The sequence below is a fragment of the Amphiprion ocellaris genome, chromosome 15 (assembly GCF_022539595.1).
Source record: "Amphiprion ocellaris isolate individual 3 ecotype Okinawa chromosome 15, ASM2253959v1, whole genome shotgun sequence".
Taxonomy (NCBI): domain Eukaryota; kingdom Metazoa; phylum Chordata; class Actinopteri; family Pomacentridae; genus Amphiprion; species Amphiprion ocellaris.
In genome coordinates this window covers 9,794,329-9,807,965 of record NC_072780.1, presented here as the reverse complement: position 1 = coordinate 9,807,965, position 13,637 = coordinate 9,794,329, and the positions used below count along the sequence as shown (strand labels likewise).

Sequence of the window (13,637 nt, the reverse complement as noted above, 5' to 3'; positions counted from 1 at the left end):
TGCCATTTAAGACGCCAGTGGAGGGTTTAACTATGAAGTTTAAACGGAAGTGATGTTGTTTCTCTCTGGCTTGACACGTGATCATTCCTGAGCTGGGACCAGGGGCAGGACTTCTCTATCCAAGTCGGAGAGAAGGAAACCGAAGTACCGGGGAGCAGGGAGTCAGCGCGCACACACACAAACAGGCCGAACCCGCACATATCTCCATCGTGTCAAAGTCTGTCGGCGGCGAAAATGATCAAGTGGGTGCAGGGGGTGTTGTGTCTGTCGGTTCTGGTGGCGTTCGCCGCCTGCAACGCTCCTCCGGTACCGTTAGACGACATCCTCATTGAGAAAACTTTCGAACCGGAGCAGTGCGTGCGCTCAGTCAAAGTAGGGGACTTCGTCAGGTATCACTACATCGGCATGTTTCCGGACGGCAAGAAATTCGACTCCAGGTGAGTATCTGACGACGGGATCGTTTTATTACCACTTTAACGTCTCCAAAGCTGCAGCACGGTGCGAACAGCGTGCGCGATGCGTAAAAATGCGCGTTTGTTGGTTCGCTCCAGTGAGCCACGCAGGCAGACTGGGCTCTGAGGTTTCATCTGAGGGTTCCTACATATGTTCATATCAGCGAGCATAACGGAGGTCACACGGATGACCCCTGTCTGATTCTGAAATGAGCCTTCATACATTCATATCAGCCACACTGGATCCACTGAAACACAGATATTGTCTTTGAGCCTGATGTGAAATCATCTTCCAGAACATCTGAAGGTCTCTGGACTCCACTTATAGAAACCACTTAAAAGGGCATCATGCAAAATGGTCAGCTAGCAAGACACCCAGGGGCCCCTAAAGCGACAGATATTGACCACAAATGGCAGTTTTTTGGGGGCATTTATGTGAACTACTGCACATTTCAATCCAAGTTTATGGAGTACAATCTTAACTAAGTAAAGTCCTGCAGTGTTAGCTGATGTCTGGCCTTGTTGTTTGAAGGCCTGCAAGATATTCTGGAAAAAAAATCTAATTGTGACATTAGCAGCATTGTAACACTTCTTAATCTGGTCTCAAGTGCCTTCATCAGATAAATTAAACAATAACAAGCAGCTAAGATGTTGGAATACCAGTCCTTCACTCTTTTTCTTCCATGAGTGGCATTTTCTGAATTAGTAGGGTTTTTTTGGATGCAAATAAAATGATGATATTGTGCTAATAAGTGCACATGGATACTACTTTCTGGTGTTAAAAACTTAAATCCAGGCTTCAAGGGATCTGTGTTGCTTTTATGATTAAATGAGGAAACAAATGACAGATAATTATAATAAAATCGTGTATTATTTTATGTTTCAGTTACGACCGTGGCAGCACCTACAATGTGTTTGTTGGCAAGAAGCAGCTGATTGAAGGGATGGACAAAGCTCTGGTGGGGATGTGCATCAACGAGAGGAGACTGGTCAAGATCCCACCTCAACTCGCCTACGGAAAACAAGGATACGGTGTGTATATTTGACTCCGTTAACAGTTTGGAACGAGAGTGAAACATCTCCTGCAAAGTTTGGGCACAGCGTGGTGTTGATCCCTGTATGCAGCTACTATAAATACACAGATGAATTAGAACACAGCTCACTGGAACAATGAGAGAACTTGGCAGAAGCAGGAGGGACAAACCTTTTTGAGGCTCAGTTTAAGTAAAGAGGAAGTGGGCTTCTCCGGAGCGTCCATGTTGAATGATGTCAGTGGGACATCACAGACCAGGAAGTGGATCACAGGACGCTGCTTTGGATGAAGTTTGTCGGCTTTTAGAAGCTGCAAATGTTAATGCATCAGCTGTAACCTTGCAGCTGTTGATGTGCAGAAATCTGGGCCACTGTTCAGAACTGAGCATGTCTGAAATTATTAATATATTTACCTATAATGGTAGTAATTAGAGAGGAATATGTTGAGGCCAGTGTGTGTGTGCATGAAATATTCAGAGTAAAGAGGGGGCATGTGTGAACAGGTAAGAGCTGATGCCTCCACCGGCAGCCTCTATATTAGAGGGATTACAAGACGAAAAAAGAAGAAAAGAGAGAAGATGGACGGAGGTTTTTAACTCTCCCATTGTCTTCATTTACAAGGACCAAAAAATATTGTTTCCTTCTCTGAAAAAAATCCCAAAAATCTGCAAAAAAATTCCCCACATTTCTGAAAATTTGCAAAACCTTCAGGAAGAAAATTCAAATAATTCCTCAAAAATTTCCCTTAAAAGTTTTATTTTTAAAAAAAATCCCCCAAATTTGGCAAAAAATTCTTGTAAATATTTTCAAAAAATGAAAAAAAATATTCCAAAAAAATACTAAAAATATCTAAATTGATTACATATATATCAGTAAAACTTCTAATATTTTCTTTTAGAACATTAACAAAAAAATCAACCAAAATCCAGCGAAATTCGCTGGATTTTGGTTGATTTTTTTTCGTGAATGTTCTTAAGAAACATTTTTAACATTTCTTTTTTCCACCAAAAAATGTTCAAAGATTTCCCAAAAGTGTTGAAAATGTGGACATCAGAAGTTTCACTGTGAAAATATATTTTTTTCTCCACATTTTCAAACTTTAAAACGGGTCAATTTGGACCCGCAGGACGACATGAGGGTTTAATAGGTTGATAGATATTTACACCAGAAAGAGAAGGCCACCTCACTAGTAGTAAAGGTTTAATGGCTCCCACCCACACAGTCCCTGCTGCCCCATAGCTTCACCTTCTACACTTTATCTTCATTGTCTATACCCCTGTAGAGCTTCTGTGGGAGATAACTGTTGGAAACAAGAAGCAAGAGGGCTGTGGGTTTAACTGTGTGTCACCAATACCTATTGTCCAAAGTCAGCTCGGATACAAACTGAATTTACTGTAAAATAACAATACAATGCTGGCAGCTGAGGTTGCCAGTATTTTATGGTATTTTTACCGTGTTGCTATTATACTTAATTCAAAACAGTTAGTTGCTGTATAACTGATTTCAGCACTCTAAGGTAGAATATGAGGTTTACTGTTTAATTCTGTAAATACACTTATATGCTGGATTTTTATATTTTTAGAACTTGTATTTCCCATCCATCCATCCATAATCTATACACCGCTTAATCCTCATTAGGGTCGCGAGGGGTTGGAGTCTGTCCCAGCTGACTTAGGGCGAAGGCAGGAGACACACAATCACACTTGCATTCACACCTTCAGGCAATTTTAGAGTTACCGATTAACTTTTTAACTGTTTATGGACTGTGGGAGGAGGCCGGAACTTGTATTTTTAAAAGAGGAAATGTAATTTAATGGTAATATTAAGAAATAAAATAAGAAAAATTCAAAAATGCTATAAAAAATCTAACAATGCCTGGACTTCCCTTTTAGAGTTTGCTTAATGACTTGTTTTTTATTTTGCTGATTGCTTGTGTAAATGATTTTAGTATTACATTTATTTGTCAGGGACTGTGCTTGAGATAAACTAAAACCAACACTGACAGGACTAGTTGACAATCAGAATAGCTGCTTGTTAAAAGTCTGACTCATCTATTGACTGAGTTGTCTTGTCAGCATTGCCTGATGATACACTGAATTAAGGGCAGACACAAATTTAAACGTATTTTTTTTCAATAAATGCCTGTAAACTGATTATTTTTTTACATGCACCAATACAAATCATAGTGTTAACCAGTCAGTCAACAATTAGTCATAGTGTTAGCTCAAACAGGAGAAAGATACCAGTAGTAAAAATGCAAATACCTGGAGTGATTTACAAAATTAACATTTTTATGCTCAATGTGAGGGTTAGTTTGATGATGCTCATTTTCTATCAGAGATTTTAAAGTACTGTTTGCTGTTTGAATGACCGGCTCTTCTCTCTGCAGGCGACATCATCCCTCCTGACTCCATCCTCCACTTTGACGTCCTGCTGCTTGATGTGTGGAACCCGGAGGACGGCGTCCAGATCAACACTTACCACACACCCTCCGTCTGCTCCAGAAAGGTGGAGGTGTCCGACTACGTCCGCTACCACTACAACGGAACCCTGCTGGACGGGACCCTCTTTGATTCCAGGTTTGTTTCACCCAAACACTCCTACAGACGTTCACCTGCTCTTCTATAATATGTGTTCTCCATTCTCGCTGCAGCCACACCCGCATGCGAACCTACGACACCTACGTCGGGATTGGCTGGCTGATCGCCGGGATGGATCAGGGCCTTCTGGGAATGTGTGTTGGAGAGAGACGCATCGTCACTATGCCCCCGTCACTTGGGTACGGAGAGAATGGAGACGGTGAGTGTTTACAGTTTTGTAATGATTATTTTGCTCAGTGAGTATAAAGCCCACTTCAGACACGCTCCCTGTTCTGTTAATCTGACAGCATCTGAACGTGTCGGATTCATGTCTGAATGAGCACCTTGTCCACTTTTCTGTAAAAGTCACGAATGCAATGTTACTGGGTTTGACCAAGTAACATTTCTGGCACAAGTGTTAACTGCACGCTGTCACATCAACCGACAAGAATACACAAGTGACGTACTTTGAGTTGTGTAAAGTGATTGGGGGAAGTCTTTTTGGGGGGATTTTTGTCTGAAAACATTACAGAGAGCAATAGACACAACTTACATGTAAAAATCACAGGTCAGATTCAAGAAATGCAACCGGTCAGATTAATTAGATTTACCAATAGTAAATGTAATCCAAGTTTGAGACAAATGTTAACAGGGGTTTGTTGCATCCAGCTGTTTAGGAGTCTTTTCTCTGAGTTTATTAAACAGGTGCAGCATCAGACAGCAACAAGGATCCATATAAATGTCCAAGGAGAGAGAGTTGTGCTCATTTATGCACATGACCCAACAACAGTATTAAGGCCATTAATTACTTCTAATTATAAATTACCACCGGCATGAAGACAGGATCAATTAGAGCCTAGTGGCAAGTTACACTGTGTTCTTTTTAACCATCAGTTAGTTAGTTAGTCGCACACCGTGTCGCTCCGTACCAAAGTCTGCTTTACAACTAGCAGCTGAAGCATTCAAGTACCTGTCACTTTTTTTTTCTTGGAGAGTTTATCTTTTTTAAAGGGTTTTTAAATGGTGATCAGGAGGGAAAAGTTTAGCAAAAAAGTGTGCATTTTTTCTAGCCTCTCTAAACTCTGTGAAATTTTGTTAATACAAGACTGTCATCACTGTATTCGATACTGGCAGCAAAACAGCCTCAGAGCATAATACTTCCACCACCATGCTTGACAGCATGTTTGTGGTTCTTGGGGTTAAATGCCTCGCCTTCTTCTGCTCATTGTGGCCAAATAGCTCCATGTTTGTTTAATCTGACCACAGAACTTTCCTCTAGAAGGCCCGTTCTTTGTCCATGTGATCAGAAGCAGATTTAGTCGAGCCCAAAGCTGCTGCCTCTGGAAAAAGAGCTTTCCTCTTGCATGAGAGCCTCTCAGCCCTTGGTGATGTAAAACACGCTTGACTATGGACTCTGACACCTGTATTCCAGCAGCTTCTAATTCATTACAGATTTGCTAATTGGTGATTCTTGGTTGACTCTTCACCATCCTGTCCAAGTGTCTCTCAGGTTCAGGTGATAGTTTGTTTTCTTTCTGATCATGGCCGTGACACAACTTTACTATAAACTTGATGCTTACGGTTGTTTGCATAGATGATTTTGGGATCTGTAGCTGCTTTTAAACAGCTTCAAGTAACTTTCCTGACTTGTGTTAGTCAATTATTTGCTGTTTCAGATGTTTGTTTAGCTCCTCAGACATTCCCATTGTAGTGTTTGTGTCTGAGTCTATTGAGTCTGTAAAGTGGACCCTATTGGAATAGGTTCAGAAGAGTCACCAGCTGTAGTCAACTGTCATCACTCATGAGAGGTTAAGAGGCCATGCCATTAAGAAAATTTGAATAACACAACTTTTACATCACCAAAACTAATAGTTCAAGTTGCCGTATGCATATTTTATCCACAGCAGTTTTTATCATATTTCCAGAAGATCCATAATAAATCTATGAAATAACCAACATAAAAAAATGTTTTATTGTGTGACAAGGATGCATGTGTTTTAATGATTCCATCATACAAAATGAAAAAATTGTAGGAGCCATTGGAAAGTCAGAACTGTTTTGATATACATGTCTTTTACAAGTGCGTAGAAACTTGTGTTCATGACTTATAAAATAAATAATAGAAATAAATGTTGGTTTTCGGAAGGTTCCCATTCTGGTAAATCTTTTCACAATTTGCACTAAAGCTTAAAGAGCAACGTTTTGACAAACTAATTTTAACTCAAGGTCCTTTTGATGCTTACAAGTTAGGAACTGATCCTTGCAATGGTTATAGGAAGAATAACAAAGCTCTAAATCCTCTTCTCTTCTCAGGTAGCGACATCCCAGGGCAGGCGTCTCTGGTGTTTGATGTCGTACTGTTGGACCTTCACAATCCCAGAGACGGGATCACAGTGACCAATCAGATGGTGCCCGAGTCCTGCACAAGGAAGACCGTTGCTGGAGACTTTGTCCGCTATCATTACAATGGCAGCCTCCTTGATGGGACATTCTTTGATTCCAGGTACACTCACTATTTTAATTAACTATGTTAATTGCACAGAGATACTCAAACAAAACATTGAGTCTCAACAAAAATCAGTTTTATATGCTGTTCCACTAGCAGCCTCAGAGTGGCAGCATATCTCTGTGTGCTGAAGACGTACTGAGAGATGAATCGAAACAAACCCACAAGTGCAAGGTTCCTGTTTGCCATTGATTGCATAATGTTGCTTAACGTGAAATATTTGGCTTTAGTAAGCACTTACTTCTTGAGCTTGTATTCAAACAGAAAATTGGCACAAGTGCGACATGAGTCACTGAAATATTATATCACCCATTCATAAATCTTATTCTCTGACCATGCAGCCACTACATATCTGTTGTTAAAGTACAGAGCAAGGATATTACTACAATCTGCACTTGCCTGCAGTCTTGAATGTGAAAGAATTTTTCCATATTTGATCAGTATTTTCACAGTTAACATATTCTTAAGACACTTTTATCCAAAGCAACATACGTACATCTTAGAGTAGATACTGTTGAATAGATATTGTTGAATGCAGTCTACTGTTTCTGTTGTGTCTGATGTCAACAGAGAATAATTCAAGCTATATTTAAACACTTAATTCTAAGAAGATGGAGTGAAGCCTGATATATTCAGAGGTTCCAATCAATGAAGATCACTGGAGACAGTCGACTGCAAACTTGAGCTGTTCTCGGGGAAAAAAACTAACTTGAGCTGAAGCTCATCTTCATACACAATGAGTTCTTTTCCAACCCCCATATTTGTACTTCATCTCATTGTTAGACACGCATCTGTGCAAGTGTGTGTCTGCATCTTGCACAGTTACACAGACGTATTGTGATGACAAACGGACACAGTGAGTCAAACGAACACCTGCCAAAGTACTCAGAACTGACTTTATGGTTTCTGCTACAGTAGGTATCTGCAGGACCACATTCTTCCATGATGATGCACACACAGACACACTACTAGGTGAAAACGATATCAGCTGCACTATCATAAAATAATGTATTCATTATTTATTATATAATAACTAATATTATGACTATTTACATTGTAGATTCTCACTGAAGGCATCAAAACTATGAATGAACACATGGAATTATGTAGTAAAGTGTGAAAGTGTGAAATGAGTCAAAGCACGTTTATATTTTATATTCTTCAAATCAAGGGAGTCACCCTTTGCTTTCATTGCTGCTTTACACACTCTTGGCATTCTCTCCATGAGCTTCATGAGGTAGTCACCTAAAGTGATTTTCCAACTGTCTTGAAGGAGTTCCCAGAGATGTTGAGCACTTGCTGGCCCTTCTGCCTTCACTCTGTGGTCCATCTCATCCCAAGCCATCTGGACTGGGTTTAGGTCAGATAACTGTGGAGGCCAGGTCATCTGATGCAGCACTCCATCACTCTCCTTCTTGGTCAGATAGTCCTTACACAGCCTGGAGGTGTGTTTGGGGTCATTGTCCTGTTGGAAAATAAATGATGGTTCAAATAAACGCAAACCGGATGGGATGGGATGTTGCTGCAGGATGCTGTGGTAGCCATGCTGGTTCAGTGTGCCTTTAATTGTGAATAAATCCCCAACAGTGTCATCAGCAAAGCACCTCCACACCATCACACCTCCTCCTCCATGGTTCATGGTGGGAACCATCATGTAGAGACCATCCCTTCACCTTTTCTGCGTCGCACAAAGACACAGGGGTGGAACCAAAAATCTCAAATTTGAACTCATCAGACCAAAGCACACATTTCCACTGGTCTAATGTCCATTCCTACGACCTCATGAAGCTCATTGAGAGAAGGCCAAGGGTTTGCAAAGTTGTCATCAAAGCAAAGGGTGGCTACTTTGAGAATTCTAAAATATAAAACATATTTAGAGTTATCTCACAATTGTTTCGCTCAGAGCTCAAAATAAGATATGCCTTCATTTAGCTCAAACTGACGAAAAGTGGAAAAATTCCTCTATGAAATTTCACAACTGCAGTCATTTTGGACATTCCAATCGTCCAATCCAATATTGAAAAGAAGTAAGTTTTCAAACAGATATTATTACTCTTATTACTGTTGATTCTTACTACTGTTAGTGATGCTAAATACATAATAAATAAATGCAATAATGACTAACTGACCAGATGAGTAAAATTTGCAAACATGCACATGGCCTTTTCCACCACAGCTTCTAATCTTTCCTGTTGTTCTTAACACTGACAGAAGACAAAACAGGAACGCCTGAGGCTTGCTTTACTTCCTGCCACACACATTTTCTATCTCCTTTACATACGCCTATGCCAGACATTTGAAGTGCTTGATTTGTCAGTCAACTTGATGTTCACGTAAACCAAATACCACAAATGCTCCCTTCAAAACAGCTTGCTAGATGCAGCCCATGTGCAGTGGTTTGGAGGGTAGCGTTTTTTTCTGCACTTGCTTCCCACAACAGACATTTGAGCGTGCGTTTTCGGCTGTTTTAAGTGTGATTCATTTGTCGCCTTGTGTGCGCTGCTTAAACTTCCTGTATATTCACTTAAAGCATTTTGTAATGTGAAAAACTATGTGTGTTAAAGTCAAAGCATGTGCACAGATTTTCAGTTTGGTAATGTTATGTTAATATTTTGCACAGCTACTCTCGTAATCGTACCTACGACACCTATGTGGGTCGAGGTTACGTGATCGCCGGCATGGATGAGGGTCTGATTGGCGTCTGTGTTGGAGAGAGACGCACCATCACAATCCCCCCACATCTCGCCTATGGAGAGGAAGGCACAGGTGCTACTCTTACGTATATCACAGATATGTTCTCTCACACTTCTTTGTTGGCAGCATTTAACCCTCGTGTCGTCCTGCGGGCCAAAATTGACCCGGTTTAAAGTTTGAAAATGTGGGGAAAAAAAAATATTTTCACAGTGAAACTTCTGATGTCCACATTTTCAACATTTTTGGGAAATCTTTGAACATTTTTTGGTGGAAAAAAAGAAATGTTAAAAAATTTTCTTTAAGAACATTCACATAAAAGTCAACCAAAATCCAGCCAGTTTCGCTGGATTTTGGTTGATTTTTATATGAATGTTCTTAAAGAAATTATTAGAAGTTTTACAGATATATATGTAATCACTTTAGATATTTTTAGGATTTTTTTGGAAGATTTTTACTCATTTTTGGAAAATATTTACAAGAATTTTCTTGGCAAATTTGGGGGATTTTTTTTTTTTTTTAAATAAAACTTTTATGGGAAACTTTTAAGGAATTACTGGAATTTTCTTCCTGAAGGTTTTGCAAATTTTCAGAAAATTGAGGAATTTTTTTTGCTGAATTTTTGGATTTTTTTTCAGACAATGAAACAATATTTTTTGGTGCCTGTAAATGAGGACAACGGGAGGGTTAATGTTGAATTTTTTTTGGCTGTCATCACATCTCTCAGGCTCAAAGATCCCCGGATCGGCTGTGCTGGTGTTTGACGTTCATATCATCGACTTCCACAACCCTTCAGACAACACTGCGGTTGTTGTGACTTTTAAGCCAGAGGAGTGTGAAAAGCAAACCAAGAAGGGAGACTTTGTCAAGTATCACTACAACGCCTCTCTGATGGACGGCTCATCCATTGACTCTACGTGAGTGAACTTCTGTTGCACACTTTCAGGCCCCCGGCAAAATATCTTTGAACACTGAGAAACACTGATGTGAAGGAATACTTTTCTTCTTTGGGTGTAGAATAAGAGGTCAGGTAGAAGCAGAGCTCATCTTATCTAACATCTGAGCTCTGCCCCCTGATATCCAAATCATGCTCTGCCAGACTGAAGCTCCATCTTCTTCAGTTTCACAGCATCACCAACTGGTATTTGGCTTTCAGACACTGCTGAACAAACTAATTTAGAACGTCGCCTTCCTTTCTTTGACTTTTTTAAACAGACACTCACAGTTTCTACAATAAAGTCATGGGGTTAAGCTCAGAATGGATCCAGCACCATCAGAGCTGTTGAATTTTTTTTTATTTTTTAGCTAATATTATTTAATATGGTCATACAGATAGTTAGATTTTATTGGCGATCTATTACTGAAATGCCTCCAATACAGTGAAGGCGAATAGAATTTAGTTTGTGGTACAACATTGAGAGTTAACGCTTAGAAAATTCAACTTTCCAAAAACTGCTTTGTTTATATGGAAAATCAATATTCACAGAACACAATGTGTACAGTTTTAACTACGTTCTACTTGAAAGTGAAAACAGGAGATATGTGATACAGCTAGAAGGCACATAAGGCATAGACTTATTTAAGGTTAATGACCGGAAAGACGGTACTTAGTGTGCTTTTGTTTCATTTAATTTCTTTCAGGTATAATTATGGAAAGACATACAACATCGTGTTGGGAGCCAATCAGGTCGTTCCAGGGATGGAGGATGGACTGATGGACATGTGTGTGGGAGAGAAAAGACACCTTGTTATTCCTCCTCACCTGGGCTATGGAGAGAGAGGAGTCAGTAAGTTAAATACAAAAACACACATACATGTCTACTCTACCAAGGGAGACAAAAATGAATTGTTTCTTTTAAGGCCTGCAAATATACGTTTTAGTTTTTATTGTTAAACGAAACGACAACAAAAAAGCAAAGTGGTGACCAGCAACCCTGACTGATGGCTACCTATCAAACAGGTGACCTCCTAGCCTGCAGCGGGGATGTCTGTATTGAGGCAAAGTCACTTGATACTAAATCTTTAAAACATGTGACTCCAAAGTTTTGAACATTTAAACATCCCATGGTTACTTAAATATTCTTAAAGCCAACTTCTCAAGCATGTGTACTTTGTTGGTGGAGCTTTAGATAAGAAGATTATTACCCATCAGCTCATCTAAAAAATACTGCTCACTACATTATGTTTTGTTTCTTTACGCTGCACAAAAAATAAAATCTAAAAAAGGGGCCAGTCTAGCTGTTCCCACTCTTCATGTTGACTCAGTGGGTTACTGTCTGTAGTCTCAGTTAGACTGTACAGAAATGACTCATCTAATTCCCTTGAAACAAATAATTGTGGCACCCAAAATGTCAAGCTACAACAAAATCACTTTGTTCTTCATGTCTAATTTAATCAAAGGCCTAGAGTCAGGATACATCCTTTCTTGATGAAAACAAGTCTATTTTTGCCAATACCAAGCCTCATTGACATTTTACCAGAGTAAACACAGAATATACCACATATTTGTCTTTATTTTTTGTTCACTTATCAGCCGGCTTCAGGGATATAATCATACTCCTCATTACTTCACTTTAGATCCCGCTAATGCTGTTTGTGTGTTGTGTAGCTGATGAAGTTCCAGGGAGCGCTGTGCTGGTGTTTGACGTCGAGCTGGTCGAACTGGAGGAAGGACTTCCTGAAGGCTACATGTTCATCTGGAACGACGAGGTGTCACCTGACCTCTTCGCTGAGATGGACAAAAATCAGGACAAGCAGGTGGAGGCCTCTGAGGTATTTGAAAACCTTCTTTTTTAACACCCAAATGTACATCTGAAACATTTTCCACTTTTTTGCTCCCTGCCGTGTACCTTCAGCTTACCCTCTTCGATCCTCCTTTGTTTCCACAGTTTACTGACTACATCATACAGCAGGTGAACGACGGTAAAGGCCGCCTGGCTCCGGGCTTCGATCCATATCGCATCATTGACAACATGTTCTCCAACCAGGACCGCAATGGAGACGGAAAGATCACAGAGGCAGAGTTCAAACTTAAAGCAGATGAAGCTGCTGCTCATGACGAGCTATGACGGGACTGAGTGTAGAACTCAGATCAGGGTAAAAGGCGAAGGGTCAGACAGTCGGGGTATGGGGGTTTTAATAAATATGTGCCTGGTAGAGTAGCAACAGATGGGGTTGTATATGTAAAGTGAGCAAGCATGGAATGAAAACTGGGCTGAGAGAGTTTTATTTTTATTTCATGGACTGAGTTGATGGTCAAAACGGCATCTTCTCCGTTAAGTGCCAGATGAATCTGAAAAGAAAGAGGGAGGATTTAGGAAGATGGTTATTTGGGAAATATTGGAAAGAAAACACCTAATTTGAGGACTACGATGACAGTGAATGACTTTGTGTTTACCTCCTCGCTCATCAGGTTTTTTACGTCTTGGTTTATGTGACTTCTTTCGGTTTTTTTTGAAGGGTATAAAAGCACTCGTGTGAGAGAACCAACTCCACGCTCTCTATGTTCAACACTCCTTTGACTTTGCAGCCATGTATTGTGTCAAACTTTCTTTTATTCTCATTTGAGTATTAATTTGCCAGAAATATCTGACAGTCTTCCAGGATTGTCGCCGCAGTCATCACCTACTTTAAGATACTGTGATGGAAGGAAGTTACATTGGTTCTGAGAGGAGAAAATGATTGGTTATTTTAAGTGAGAGTAATAAATTATAGCATTTTATTTCTGTGGTTCTAGTCAACGCCTTACGCTGTTTCACTTTTAAATGTCAAGACGTCTTCTGTGTTTTCTGCTGTTACCATCCAACACAACATTGTAACACTGGAAGGTCCACAATCCTTAAATGTTGCCTTTGCTGTCCAGTCCCGCATTCACTTTTGCTCAACCGTTGCTTTTTTGTTTCTTCTCCAAATGTCCGCCGTGGTTTAAGACTTTGGTCTTTGGTTTTCATGTGTGCATGTCTGTTTATGTGAGAAAGAAAGAGAGAAAAATGTGTGAATGTTATTTTTTGTATTGCTTTTTCATTCAGGAGAGGCTGATGTCAATTCAAAATGACCAATTAATTAAATGACCTGACCTAAATATGTGCTTAGATTGTGTTTGTGCTTGTTTGCTGTGTGTCTTGCTATATACTGACGTTTTCATATCAAGTCCAAGTTTGCTGCTTTTTCTTCTGTTGTTTTAAAACAACTTGTGCGTTTTATAAAACATCTTTAACAGTAGTAACAATCTGCATGTTGTGCAGTCGAAGTAGTAGAAGGATAAATCTCTGGTTTGTCTTGTATGTACAAACAAGATGACAGAAGGAAGTTTCATTTCTTCACTGTCACTGCACATCTCTCTTCCCCTGCAGGTGCACTTCTGTCCTAATATACAGA

General features: G+C 39.9%; 1 protein-coding gene across 1 annotated transcript; it reads left to right on the top strand.

Annotated features, from left to right (window-relative positions):
• The first annotated feature begins 107 nt into the window (after positions 1–107).
• fkbp9 (FKBP prolyl isomerase 9) lies at positions 108–13,341 on the top strand. The gene is made up of 10 exons (XM_023285134.3): positions 108–437; positions 1,339–1,484; positions 3,874–4,063; positions 4,138–4,283; positions 6,377–6,566; positions 9,190–9,335; positions 9,988–10,177; positions 10,902–11,047; positions 11,869–12,032; positions 12,149–13,341. Exons 1-10 carry the CDS (start codon positions 235–237, stop codon positions 12,326–12,328), a joined length of 1,701 nt encoding a protein of 566 aa, XP_023140902.2. The 5' UTR covers positions 108–234; the 3' UTR covers positions 12,329–13,341.
• Positions 13,342–13,637: the final 296 nt, after the last annotated feature.